The sequence below is a fragment of the Tachyglossus aculeatus genome, chromosome 27 (assembly GCF_015852505.1).
Source record: "Tachyglossus aculeatus isolate mTacAcu1 chromosome 27, mTacAcu1.pri, whole genome shotgun sequence".
Taxonomy (NCBI): Eukaryota; Metazoa; Chordata; class Mammalia; order Monotremata; family Tachyglossidae; genus Tachyglossus; species Tachyglossus aculeatus.
In genome coordinates, this window is record NC_052092.1 from 2,910,673 (window position 1) to 2,925,131 (window position 14,459).

General features: G+C 52.9%; 1 protein-coding gene across 1 annotated transcript in view; it reads left to right on the plus strand.

Annotated features, from left to right (window-relative positions):
• The first annotated feature begins 268 nt into the window (after positions 1-268).
• Positions 269-14,459, plus strand: part of IQSEC3 (IQ motif and Sec7 domain ArfGEF 3) — a 40,429-nt gene continuing 26,238 nt past the window's right edge. The window contains 2 exon segments of the mRNA XM_038767857.1: positions 269-912; positions 8,694-8,762. Coding sequence (XP_038623785.1) covers positions 338-912; positions 8,694-8,762 — 644 coding nt within the window. The 5' untranslated portion in view covers positions 269-337.

Here is a 14,459-nt window from a genome sequence, read left to right on the forward strand (position 1 = left end):
AATGAATGAAAACAGGGTGTTTAACAAATACCGTCGTTGTTGGTGTTATTATTATTATTGCCGGAGGAGTCCACCCCGAGTGTCTCTGCCCCAAGAACCCTCCCACCTCGTCCCCATCCTTCCTCCGCAGGTCCCGCCCCTCCCTTCTCGTCCCTCCCCCTTTCTCAAGCCGGGATGCCTCCGGAGGAGGGTGAGTGGTCTGGACGTCCGGCCCCGCCCCCCCCGGGCGCCCGAACGCGTATGTGAGCCCGTGTGACCGTGGGAGCGCGTGTGCACGCGTGTGTGTGCACGACGCGGCTGCTGGCGGCCCCGGCTGGCGCTGGCCGGCGGCGGCGGCATGGACAATCTGCTGGACAACCCCGTGCGGGCCGTGCTGTACCTGAAGGAGCTGACGGCCATCGTGCAGAACCAGCAGAGCCTCATCCACACCCAGCGCCAGCGCATCGACGAGCTGGAGAGGCGACTGGGCCATCTGAGCGCCGAGAACCGCAGCCTGTGGCAGCAGCAGCAGCAGCAGCAGCAGCAGCAGCAGCAGCAGCAGCCGTTGCAGCAGGCGTTGCAGCAGCTGCAGCCGTTGCAGGCGGAGGAGGGCCGGGCCTACCCCGCGGCCCCCGGCCCGGAGGGCAGCCCGGAGGAGGACGGACAGCTCCCGCCGTCGCTGCAGCACCAGGGCCAGCACCTGGCGCAGCCCCGCCTGGGTACCACCAACCGGGCATCCCTGCATCCGCAGCAGCCAACGGGGCCCGCGCAGGCCCCGGCCGAGGGGGAGAGGGAGCGACCACCCGGCTGTTGCGCGGCCGCCGGACCCCCAGCCCCCTCCTCCTCCTCCTCTTCCTCCTCCTCCTCCTCCTCTCTGCTCCAGACGAAAGCCCCCGCCGCCCTGGCCAAGGGCGCCCTGAGCCGGAGACCAGAGTGAGTGTGAACTCGGAGGCCCGGGAAGCCTGGGTTCTTAGAGCCTCGGGGAGGAAGGGACCGGAGGAGGGGAGAGGGAAGGGGCCGGGCCTGGGATCGAGGGGTGCCACCCCGGATGGTCCTGGGGGGCAAGGTGAGGAGCGGGGGACTCTCGGTTTGGGCGAGAAGGATGTTGGGTGACTCAGTGGGGGACAACCCGGAATGCCCCCCACCCCGACAGAGATTTCTCTCTCGGGCCTGTGTAGAGGAAACTTAGCTGGAGTTGGGAATGGTCTCTCTCCCGGGAGCGGGAGATCGATTGTGCGTGTGTGTGTGTGGTGTGTGTGTGTATGTGTTTGCGTGTTTGCATGTGAGCATCTATGTGTATTGGTGCGTGTGCTGACTTGGGTGTTTGTGGATGAGGTTTGGGGTCTTTTTGGCCTCTGGGCATGGGTGTGCGTGCATTGCTGTGTTTGCGACCGTGTGTGTTTGCTTGGGGTGTGTGTGTGTGTGTGTGTGTGTGTTTGTATGTGAGCACCTATGTGTATTGGTGCGTGTGCTGACTTGGGCGTTTGTGGATGAGGTTAGGGGTTTTTTGGCCTCTGGGCATGGGTGTGTGTGCATTGCTGTGTTTGTGAACGTGTGTGTGGGTGTGTGTGTCTGTGTGTGCAGGATGAGAGTGTGGAAGGGGGAGGAGAAGGAGGAGGAGGAGGAGGAGGAGGAAGAAGAAGAAGAGGATGTTTTGCAAACAGGCTTGGCATTTGGTGGCTGTAGGTGCAGCAGGCGAATGCAATCAGGGACCCGCACAGTCAGGGGGAGGCCGATTGCTAGTTGCGGGGGAAAAGGCTGAAGCCAAGTCTTCCCCCACCCCCGGGCCCCCGCCGTCACCCAGGTGACCCTGTCTGGACCCAGGAGAGCCCGACTTCCCGCTGGACCCAGGGGAGAGCAGAGCAGTGGGAAGGTGGGGAAGGAGTAACGGAGAGCCTGGGGGCGGGGGGCCGCCAGCCAGGAGGGAGAACTCGCTCCGCCCCGTCTCCCCACCAGATAGGTGATGTGGGGACCGGGTGGAAGGCGGCTTCTGGGCACAGGGGCGTCTCAACAGCTCAAAACCTGCCCCACCTCCTGCAGGTGGGCGAGGGGAGCCCGAGGCCTGGGTGCAGGGGGTGGGTGAGGGGGCTTAGATTGATTTTATTTTCTCTTCCCCAATCGACGAGAGTGGGAGAAAGTCCAGGACGCTTTAGGGTCCTGGGATCGATCAATCGATCAATCGATCAATCAGTGGCATTTATTGAGCGCTTACTGTGTTCAGAGCACTGTACTAACGCTTGGGAGAGTCCAATACAGCCTAGGGAACTGCTGGGTCTGGTTGGGGGTGAGGGGGAACGCTGGAGAAAGCGCAGGTAGGGTCAGATAATGCTGCTCGCCACCACCCTCCGGCTCCCCCTCAATAATAATAATAATAATAATAATAATAATAATAATAATAATAATGGTATTTGTTAAGCCCTTGCCATGTGCCGAGCATTGTTCTAAGAGCTGGGGTAGACACAAGGTAATCAGTTAGTCTCATGTGAGGCTCACATTCTTAAACCCCATTTTACAGATGAGGTAACTGAGGCCCAGAGAAGTGAAGTAGCTTGCCCAAGGTCACACAGCAGACAAGTGGCAGAGCCGGGATTAGAACCCAGAGCCCGGGCTCTCAAATATCTTGCCCCCTGCTCTTCCTTAGGCCTCTGCTAGGGTCGGCCCACAGACGGGGGCTTGGGGGCTCCAGGTCTTGCTGGCTATCAGGACAGCCTACTTTGGTGATAGGAGGCGAGAAGGGGGCGGGGGGAGCTAGTAGGGTCTCCCGTAGCCAGAGACGTTTTGGGTACCTTCCCAAGTTCGACTCCCTCTCGTACATCATGGGGTGGGGGGAGAGCAGCCGCTTTGCTATTAATCTCCCCCTATTAATTAAGGGTATTTAATGAGCACTGACTGTGTGCAGAGCACTGAACTAGGCGCTTGGGAAAATTCAGTTCGACGGAATTAGTAGGCCCAATCCCTGCCCACAGTCCAGAGGGGGAGTCAGAAGTTAAAATAAATTACAGGGAGGAGAAATGACAGAGGTAAGGTTAAGTAGTAAGAAGCAGCATAAGCTCGATATGGGCAGGGAACGTGTCTGATAATTCTGTTTGCATTGTACTTTCCCAAGCGCTTAGTACAGTGCTCTGCACATAGTAAACCTTCAATAAATACGATTGGTGAGTTGATATATGTAAGTAAGTGCTGTGGGGCTGAGGATATGGCTTAACGGGGACAGATCCGACTGGATAGGCGATGCAGAAAGGAGCTAGAATAGGGGAGATGAGAGCCTAGGTGGGGAAATCCTCTTGGAGGAGATGTGATTTTTAGGAAGGGCTTTGAAGATGGGGAGAGTGATGGTCTGTCGCTTGTGAAGTGGGAGGGAGTTCCGAGCCAGATGGAGGGGGGAAGGAGGAAAGACGTGGGAAAGGGGTCGGCAGCAAGAAAGACAAGATGGAATCACAGAGAGTAAATTGGTTTTGAAGGAGCCAAGCTTGAGGGCTGGATTGTAGTGAGAAGCAGGGAGGTAGGGTAGGAGGGGGAGAGCTGATTGAGTGTCTTAAAGCCGATGGTGAGGAGTTTTTGTTTGATGCGGAGGTGGCTTCCCCCTCATCTCTCTGCAGGACAGTAACCAAGTAACCAAGAGGCGGCAGGAGGGAGGGAGACGGGGCAGGAAACCTTGGAATTCTCATTTGCCTGAGGAGGGTCTGCTGACCACGAAGGGGTTACCGACCCCCCGACCCCCCCCCCCCCCCCCACCGATGCCTCCTAGGGAAATACTGGGAAGTGTTCAGTTCAGGGCCACCCCGACCTTCCATCCTCCCTTCTCCCCCTCAGTCAATCGATGGAATGCATTAAGCGTTTACTAAACGCTTGGGAGAGGACAAAATAACGAGCTTACAGGCTTGAGGGGAGACAGAAATTCAAATAAATGACGGCTATGGACATAAATGCTGTGGGGCTGAGGATGGGGAAATAAAGGGTATAAATCCAAGTGCAAATCCCCTCGTGGCCCTCTGAGTTTTTTTTTGGTGGGGGGGCGGGGGACGCCAAGATTCCCAGCTTCTCCACTTACTGAAAGCTATTTATGCTGACCCCTCCTCGGCCCTCCCCCCTCATTCGTTCAATCGAATTTACTGAGTGCTTACTATGTGCTGAGTACTACACTAAACACTTTTCTGCCCCTCCCACCTCCGCTTTGCCCCCAGTCAGGGGGCAGCGGTCAGAATTGGCCTTGGGAAGGATCTGGGTGGATTTCATCACTCTCCAGGGCCCACAGGGGGTCTCCGGGGGCGTGGGGGTCTCTCCTCAGCCTATACTGTTCCTGGGGACGTTTGCCCCCTCCTCATCCCCTCATTGCGGGGACTCTACAGCTCCCAGACTTACAGAGGAGGGTGGGGAAAGGTCACACTGTATTCTTCCAAGCGCTTAGTACAGCGCTCTGCACAAAGTAAGTTCTCAGTAAATATGATTGACTGACTGACAGTAGGAGCAGGCCACACCCCGGTAGAAAGGCAGCATGGCTCAGTGGAAGGCCCACAGATCTGGGAGTCAGGAGGCCAGGGTTCCAATCCCAGCTCTACCACTTGCCTCCCGTGCCTCCGTTTCCTCATCTGTAAAATGGGGATTCGATAGGTGTTCTCCCTCCATCTTAGACCTTGCGATAGGGATTGTGTCCGTTCTGATTGTACTACATCTGCCCCAATCATTCCATCAACCTGTAGTATTTATTGAGTGCCTACTGTGTGCACTGTAGAAAGTGCTTTCTAGAGCACTTCTACATTTCCCCCCTTCTACACCCCCGCCTTCTAGACTGTGAGCCCGCTGTTGGGTAGGGACCGTCTCTATATGTTGCCAACTTGTACTTCCCAAGCGCTTAGCGCAGTGCTCTGCACACAGTAAGTGCTCAATAAATACGATTGAATGAATGAATGAATGAATGCTTTCCCCAGTGCTTGGCAGATAGTAAGTGCTTAACACATTATTATTATTATTACTAGCTTGGTCTTGCTAATAATAATAACACACTCACACACACACACACACACACACACGCACTCACACACACACCTTTCATCCCCTCAAACTGCTTCTCCCCAATTCCGCAGAGAGGCAAGAAGAGAGGTCCCTTGAGGTGGGCAAGAGAAGAAGGGCCAAGCTGCAGACCCCTGGGTAGGAACCCAAGAATTCGGACTCCCAGCCCTCCCCACGAGGAGCTTTGACTAGAGGCTTAGCTTGGCGCGGAGGCGGTTGGTGGTTCTCGGGGTGTGTATGTGTGTGAGTGTGTGTGTTCCCTCTCCCAGGACCACTCGCTCAGTCGCTCGCTCGCCCGGCGGCGGCGGGTCGGGCCACTTACATAACGGAGGAGGGTCACGCCTGGCTGGCTTCTGCAGAGAGGCCACAGCCCCCCGCCAGGGCCAAAGCCCCCTCCCCAGCCACGGTCACCTCTGGGATCTGGGAGCGCTGGGGACTGCGAGGTCCAAGGGCCTGGGAGATGCGGGATGGCCGGAGGTGGGAGATTAGGAGGAGGGGTCGAGAAATGTTGGGGATTGAGGTGGCTAGGGGGATGGAGGATGGAGGCTGGGGGGGTGGGGAGATGGAGGTTTGGGGGTAGGGGTTGCTTGAGCCTTGGGGGGCTGGGATGTGAGACTGGAGGGCTAGAAGTTTGGGGGGCTGGACCCCGGAAGCTGGGGGACTGAGGGCTGGAACATCAGCCATTTCCTCCAGCCTTAGTTTTGGGGAGGAGGGGGTGCTTGAAGAGAGAGGGAGGGAGGATTCCCCAATAAGGGAGGGGAAGATTTTGGAGTCCGGAATTGTGTCCCTGGGTTACACCCACTCCCTGCCCTCCTACTTGGCTCTAAATCTCCCTCTTGACCCCTTTTCCCTTCTTACCCCCCTTCCATCCCACAACAGCATCTTCTGGCTCTGGGGGCCAGACAAAGAGACCATCCAGAGCCCCCCAAGCCCGGCATCCCAATCAAGGAAACACAGATCCAGAACGTGCTGTTCTTTCCCACCCTCGCCCCTCAATTTCCCCAGAATCCTTCCACAGCCCCCTCCACCCAAGTCCTTCTCGCACCCAGAAAAACTGGTCCTCTGGTCTCATCCTCTCTCGTTGTCCCAATATTTCATTCAGTGGTATGTATTAAACGCCTAGGATGTTCCAAGCACTATACTAAGGGCGGGAGAAGCATATATTAAGGGGTAAATAAGATGTGGTCCCGGCCCCCAGGGAGTTCATAATATAAGAGGAGGGGTTGGGAGACTGGAGAGGAAACAGTGAAAAGTGATAGCATTCCATTGGGGAACAGATATCCGGAATTCCATTGGGTATTGGATACCAGTGTTCCAAAGGGGACTGACTAATTAGTACTCCACTGGGAACCAGATACCCAATATTCCATGGGGCATGAGATACAGGTATTCTAATGGAGACTAATTACCAATCATTCCACTGAAACCAAATATGCAATATTCCATGGAGTGTCAGATACAGGTATTCTCATGGAGACTAATTACCCAGCATTCTACTGTAACCAGGTACCTAATACTCTTTTGGGTGTTGGATAACAGTAGTCTAATGGAGACTGATTACTCAGCATTCCCCTGGAAACCAGATTCCCTAGTATTCCACTGTGTGTTAGATACTGGTGTTCTAATTGGCACTGATTATCCAACAATCCACTGGTTTCCAGATTCCCAAGATTAGGTGTCTGAAGCTCAGTATTCCCATAGGGACTGATTGATCAATTAATCAGTTATATTTTTTGAGTACTCACTGTGTGCAGAGCACTGTATTGAGCACTTGAAGAGGACAATGGAGTTAGTAGATACAATCCCTGCCCTCCAGGAGCTTTCAGTCTGAGTAGAGCTTCAAACTCTGCTGGTTGTACCCCCATCCCATCCCAGGCCCCCCCAGGCAAGGGGAAGGACTGTCCAGCCAGCTGCTCTGGGTTTCCCTGAGTTTGGGCTCCACTTTTCCGGCATGCCTTGTGGTTCTTTTTGAACTTCGGTGTCCTCCTCTGTTCAAAGGACTCCTTGGCCCTTCTCTGCAGCTGCAGAGATCCGACTTGGGACATATAGAGGTTACCTTAGGGCCTTAGGCAGGGCTCAAGATGAAGCAGGGAGGCTCGAGGTTGGACAAAACGATGGACTTCCCAAGCAGGGAGGTTGCAAAAGGAGGCTGGAGGCAGAGCGGGTCAGGCCAGGAAGGAGCAGCTCCTTTCAGCTTCAAGGCTTCCCTCGGCCAGAGCCCGGCCTCCGCCTGAGGAAACCCCCCTTCCCTCCACCCTCAGCCGCTCCTGGGAGCTGCGTGGGAGGGAGGGAGCGAAGCACAGTCATGATTGCAGCTGTGCGTGCCAGCCGAGCGAAGCCCCTGACAGCCTGGATTCTCCTAGGCTCCCCCCCCACCCCCCCGCCCCAATCTCTATCACCACCACCACCACCACCAACGGCCGAGCAAAGCCCCTGACAGCCTGGATTCTCCCAGAATCCCCCACTACACACACACACACACACACACACACACTCCTAGCAACAAATCCCTGACAGCCCGAATTCTCTCAGGCTCACCATCTCCCCCGACCCACACATAAACAGCCTATCAAAATCCCTGGCAGCCCGGGAATCTCCCAGAATCCCCCTCTACGCGCGCACACAAACACACACACACACACACACACACACACACACACACACACACGCAGAGGTACCAAAGGGGTACTGTATCACAGAAAGCATTACAAATACCAACTCTCTTTCTCTCTCTCACACACACACACACAAAAACACTAACACACCTATGCACATATACATATACATGCACACATTCACAAGCACACAAAGATATGCATGCACCCTGCTTCACACGTCAGGGGTGCTTAGAGATGAGAAAAACATGCCCCTTTACTCCACCTCCACTCTTCCCAGTTTCTAGTCCCCTCCACACTACATCTCCAACTCATCTCTCGGGCTCCCCAAACTCGGTGTGTCTCTTCCCCTCACACACCCCTGGGACATCTCTGCCCCTGAGTCAGATCCCATTTAGAAGGGCCGGAGGGTCTGGAGGGGCTGGGGCTATGTTCACCTGGTAGAAGCCACAGCAGGCCCAGCTCTGCAAGGTTGGCATCCTGGCTCAGATGTGGCCTGTGGGCTTTTGGGCGAATACCATGCCCTCCCTGGGGCACCTCTAGTCAGATGACAAGATGGATATCTCTCTGGTCTCTTTGGGGAGAGGGAAAATTCATTCGAGTCGCACTGGCATTGGCCTTCCTGCAGTCCTGGGGTGCCCGGGGAGGGAGAGGGAGCACCATGGTCTTCCCGCAGGCTCTACCATCAAATGCCCACTGCCAGGGTCCAGGTTGTTGGCATGGAGAGCCTGTGGGGATGTGGGGAGGATCAGTAGGGGTTGGGATGGGTGGTCATGGAAAGACTAGAGGCTAGCCTTAGTTGGGGGGGGCGTTGAAGCGGTGTGAAAAATGTACCAGTATGCAATCACACATACACATGTGTGGTCATGTGTGTATGTACGTGCCTATGTGTGTGCACATGAATGCCTTTGTATATCGGGGGTATATGCGCAGGGACATGGGACTATATGTGCATACTTAATGAACACCATCGATTGATTGATGGAGTGTCATATGTGTGCAAGGCAAGGGGCGGCTTGCCCTCTGCCCCGCCTGGGCTGGGGCTCTGATCTCTGACCCTTGATCTCTGACCCGCATCTCTTGTTGCAGGAATGAGACGGTGCTGCACCAGTTCTGCTGCCCAGCCGCTGACGCAGAGCAGAAACCGTCACCCCAAAGGTGGGAATCTTGGCACGCGGTCGCTCCCCTCCTTCCACTCTCTAGCCCCTTCCTCCCTACCCCCGGCTCCCGCTTTTTCCTTCCCTGAATTCATTTTTCACTCTGGGCTTATCTCCTCTTCCTCTCACTCCTCTTCCTCCTTTTCTTTCTTCTCTTCCTTTTACATCTCCTTCTCCTCCTCCTTTTTCTCCTCCTCATCATAGTGGTATGTAACACCTGCTTACAGTGTGCAACACACTACACACTACGCACTGGGGTAGATACAAGATTGGACACAGTCTAGCCCACACAGGACTCACAATCTAAGAAGGCTCCATTCCTCTCCTTGCCTCCTCTTCCTCCACTTAGTTGTTCACCTAATCGATCGGTCCACAGGATTTATTGTTCATTCATTCATTCAATCATATTTATTGGGCGCTTACTATGTACAAAACACTGTACTAAGTGCTTGGAAGAGTACAATATAACAATAAACTGACGCTTTCCCTGCCCACAATGAGCTTCCAGTCTAGAAGGGGAGAGAGACATTAATAGAAATAAATAAATAAATTACAGGTATTGAGCATCTACTGTGGGGCAGAGAGCTTTACCAGGGCCTCAGAGAGTATAACACAGTTAGTAGTCATGGACCCTATTCTCGGGGAGCTGACAGTCTAGCAGAGGAGACAGACATTAAAATAATGTTTGATATTAGAAACAACAGAATAAAAAGATATGTACATTCGAGCTCCTCAGTGAGTTTACCATCTAGCAGGGGAGACACACGCTGAAATAAATTACAGATAGGAGGAGGAAAAATTGGGGCATGAGTTAATGCTTAATAAATAAGGCATGAAAGGTATGTACCTAAGTGTTAAGATATTATGAGTTCACAAGTGCTTAGCATTAGTGTGGCAATTGAGCGCGATATACTCAGCTCTCTCATCTATGCTTCCTGAAGCTAGAGGAGACACCCGTTCTATCAATCAATCAAAGATATATATTAAGCCCTTACTGTTTGCAGAACACTGTACTAAGCACTTGGGAGAAAACAAGTGCTTTGGTTGATAGTTCCCTGCCCACAGTGTGGTGGGGGAAGGAGATATTAAAATAAATTACGGATGTGTATAGAAGTATTGACGGGCTGAGGGTGGGGTAAATAAAGGGTGTAAGGATGACTCAGAAGGGAGGGGGAACAGGGGAAAGGAGGGCTTAGTTGCAGAAAGCCTCTTGGAGATGTGATTTCAATAAGGCTGTTTTCCTGGCTATGAACCCGCAGGGACTCTTTCTTGCTTCCCGGCATATATAAATATTCTGAGACTCTACTATTTCCCCTATCTGTAATTTATATTGATGTCTATCTCTCCCTGTAGGTTGTAAGTTCCTGATGAGCAGGGATCACATCTTACCATCTCTGTTATGTTGTCCTCTCTCAATCGCTTAGTCCAGTCCTCTGCACACAGTAAGTGCTCAATAAATCCGATTGATTGACTGATTGGCTAGCCAAGTTGTCATGACTGTGACAGCCTTCCATCACCCCAGCCGGCAGCCCCCTCTCTGGGGCTGGGGGGTTTCTTGAGCCTCACCCAGGTTGACTTTGTGGGCAAGGAGATGGCTGCATAGAAGTGACCCCAAGTCACTGGGTTTCTGGCGTTTCTCCTGATTTGAACCTCTTTCTTCTTCATCGGCTTGTCTATCTGTCCCCCTCTTCTTTCTCCTTCTCCCTCTTACCCACCATCCTCTCCCCACGGACCCTCCTGGCCCCCCAAAACTCCATCCTTCGGGAGAAATGGGACGAGAGTTGACAAGTTCGCTTCTACACACCCTGGAGGAAGCAATAGCTTTTCCTAACTAGTTTTTTCCATAGGGAGAATCCATCTAGGGCCAGTCAGAGGGTTGGGGGGGCTGAAATGATTCAGGTGGGCTGTCTAAACAGAGCAAACTGATCACATGACTGCCCCCTCTCCTGTTCACTCTGTGGATGCATACCCTGCTACCCCAGATGAAGTTTTCCCAGACAGGGCGAGTCACTTAGAACAGTGCCCAGCACTTAGAACAGTGCTTTGCACATAGTAAGCACTTAATAAATGCCATTATTATTACTATTATTATTTACTCCTGCTTCAGTAAAGAAATGGGGAATGATCATGATTCATTTCTGTAAACTCCCTGCTTCCCTTGGCTAGATCTGTACTGTCCCCCTTGCTTTGCCCCTCCCCTAAACTATCTTCTATCTCTCCTGAAGGCAGGGTCCAAAGCCCAAGGAAACAAGGAGACTGATCCAAGGAATAATTCCCAAACCAGGCCAGCTCCCCACTTCCCGGAGGGTCGGGAAGGAGTGAGGTTTTGGGGGAGACGGAGAGATCTCAATCACTTGGGCAGGGTAGGAAATGGACAGTCAGAGGTGGAGTAAAAGAGAGATCTGGTCATCAGGCAGACCCTTGACCCCAGGAAGGAGGACCTGAACAGTGGGTGGGAAGAAGGGGAAGGGGCTAGAGGACCAGGAGCAGACAAGTTTAGGAAAGAGGAGAGATGTGGAGCTGGGGCAGAGGGTAAAGAGAAGAGATGTGGAGTCGGGGGAGAGGGTACACCCCCTTTCAAAGTCCCCCGAGGGTAACTCTGCAGTTTCTAAGGGCTTGGCCAACTCTAATTCCCAACACCCCAGCCCTGTCTCCTGGCCTTTCCCACTCCTCCCCGATGCCCTTTCACATGTCCAGGGCTTGATGAGCGTTTCTGCTCAGCCTGCTTAGCTTACAATCAGTCAATCGGTGGTATTTATTGAACACTTACGGTGTGCAGAGCACTGGACTAAGCCCTTGGGAGAGTTCAGTACAAAAGAGTAGGTATAGTCAGTTCCCACAAAGAGCTGAGAGACACATTACTTTGCCCAGAGTAAGTACTCAATAAATACTATAGATTGACTGAGGGCGGGAGTGGGAGACGGGGGAGAGAGTGGAGGATGGTTGGAGCCTGTGATGCTATTGGGTGGAGCAGGGGAGAAAGCTTGTTGGAATCATCCTAAAAGCCCACCCAGAGCCAGGGAAGGGACTACTCTGTAGTTATCCAAGTGGCTTGCTGTGATCATCATCATCATCAATTGTATTTATTGAGCACTTACTATGTGCAGAGCACTGTACTAAGCGCTTGGGAAGTACAAATTGGCAACATATAGAGACAGTCCCTACCCAACATTGGGCTCACAGTCTAAAAGGGGGAGACAGAGAAAAAAACCAAACGTACTAACAAAATAAAATAAATAGAATAGATATGTACAAGTAAAATAAATAAATAGAGTAATAAATATGTACAAACATATATACATATATACAGGTGCTGTGGGGAAGGGAAGGAGGGAAGATGGGGGAGATGGAGAGGGGGACGAGGGGGAGAGGAAGGAAGGGGCTCAGTCTGGGAAGGCCTCCTGGAGGAGGGGAGCTCTCAGCAGGGCCTTGAGAGTACAGCGTTTCACACATAATAAGCACTTAATAAATACCATTGATTGATTGATTAAAGCCCTCTTCTTGAAAATTCCTACCCCAGAAGCTTCTCTCCTCAGGGAAGAAAGTTTACATGCAAAGAGTGTGGTGGACTTTTGAGGAAAGAGCCAGAAAAGGTTTTCCAAAGGGGAGATTGGGGAAAAAAAAAATTTTATATCAGGGATTTTCAGAGATGATAATACCCATAGGGATTACTAATAATAATAATAATAATGATGGCATTTATTAAGCACTCACTATGTGCAAAGCACTGTTCCAAACGCTGGGGAGGTCACAAAGTGATCAGGTTGTCCCACGTGGGGCTCACAGTCTCAATCCCCATTTTACAGATGAGGTAACCGAGGCCCTGTGATGGAGGTGCCCACTGCAGGGCAAGATGGAGGGAGAGCTTTCCATTTCCCAGCAGGCTTTGTGGCCTGCCCTTCACATCAGGGAACTGAGTGGAAATGAACAGGAATGGGGAGAGTGGAGTGTGGAAGGAGAGGCCAGGAATAGTTGGGGAGTCAGTCAGTAGGCCAGCTGCACGTCCTTCCGTCTCTGTCTCAGCCACTCTCAGCTCCGGCCTGTGGTGCTCAGAGAGCTTTGTCCATTTGTCCATTTGGGCCTCCTTAGGCCGGGCCTGGGATGTTCTGGTGTCTGATGCCTGCCTGTCAGTCTGTTTGCCTGCCTGCTTGTGTGTCTGCCTGAGCTGTCTTTGTCACCCGTGCCCGGTTTTCAGCTGCCCTCCAAAGTCTGGGTCGGTCTGCAAGTTTCCCCATTCCCTGCAAGGTCCGGTCCACCTTCTCTCGGCTTTGTCCTCCCCCGTCACTCCCTGACCACCCCCCTGTCCACAGTGCTGACCCCACAACCTCACCACTTCAAGCTTCCCCAGGGCTCAGAGCACTTACTCTGAAGGGATCCTCTCCTGGCCCAACCTTCTGCTGCACCTCCCCACCCCCCACCTCCAGTGGGTGCCCACAGTGATGGTGGACTTTCATGGATTGAGGGTCCCAAAAGGGTCTGGAATCGTTACTTTTTCAGGAAAAGTGAGGGTCCCTCTGAGCAGCCTATCACGTTCCCCCTACCGAGCTGTGTGTTCTGCATACAGTAAGCACTCAATACATACAATTGATTGAATGAATGAATGAATGAACAAACAAACCAATTGACCCTCCCAAAGACCTCACCCTTGCCAGGATTCCTGAAGTATCCAATCTGATCTCAGAGGTGATCTTCCCTAAATGTTCTGAAATTAGACAACCAGATCTCAGTGGTGATCTAATCAATCAATCATATTTATTGAGCACTTGTTGTGTGCAGAGCACTCTACTAATCGCTTGGAAGAGTCCAATGTAACAGATTTGGTAGATGCATTCCCTGCCCACAAGAAATCTTACAATCTAGAGGGGAGGCTCCTTACGGGCTTCAGAATTATCCAACCAGATCTCGGTGTGGCATTGTCTCCAGTTCCCCACCAACTTCGTTAGAGGCCTCGTGGTTGGAGGCAAGCATGGTGGCTGACCAATCCAGTCCAGCTGAGACCCCATCCTGGCTGAGCCCCCCACCCTCCTCCCTATGGGGTTGTGGCCTTTCCTCAGCCCAAGCTGCTTACAGAGCTGGGACTAATCGGGAGTGGAACCAGAGAAGATCCTGGTTGTCAGCCAGAGGCTCAGCCTGGGGCAGGGGGGGATTGCAGAACAGAATCAGGAGCCCCCACCCATTGCCTGCCCAAGGGAGAGGGCCGAATCCCAGGCCGGGGTGGGGGCGGTGAGAGTTTGGGGGCAACGGAGGATCATGGTACCTGTGGCTCACTGTGGACAAGAAATGCAGGGACGGAGTCTTCCTTTCATTCTTTCAATCTTACTGTGTGCATAGCACTGGACTAATTGCTTGGGAGAGTACAGTATAATAATATCGAGACACCGAACTTACAGTTTACAGGCTGGCTGGGCCTCTGGGGAGGAGGAGAGGGCCTGAAGTGTCCAGGAAGCATGGAGAGGAGGGGGACAGGTGGGCATGGAATACGCATGAAGCATTGCAGGAAGTGTTTGGGGAAGTCATTCAGTCAATTGTGTTTACTGAGTGCTTACTGCGTGCAGACCACTGTACTAAGCTCTTGGGAGGGTCCGAAATAACAATAAACAGGCACATTCCCTGCACATAATGAGCTTACAGTCTAGAGGGAGAGGTAGACATTAATAGAAATAAATAAATGACAGATATGGCCTATAGTGTTTATGGG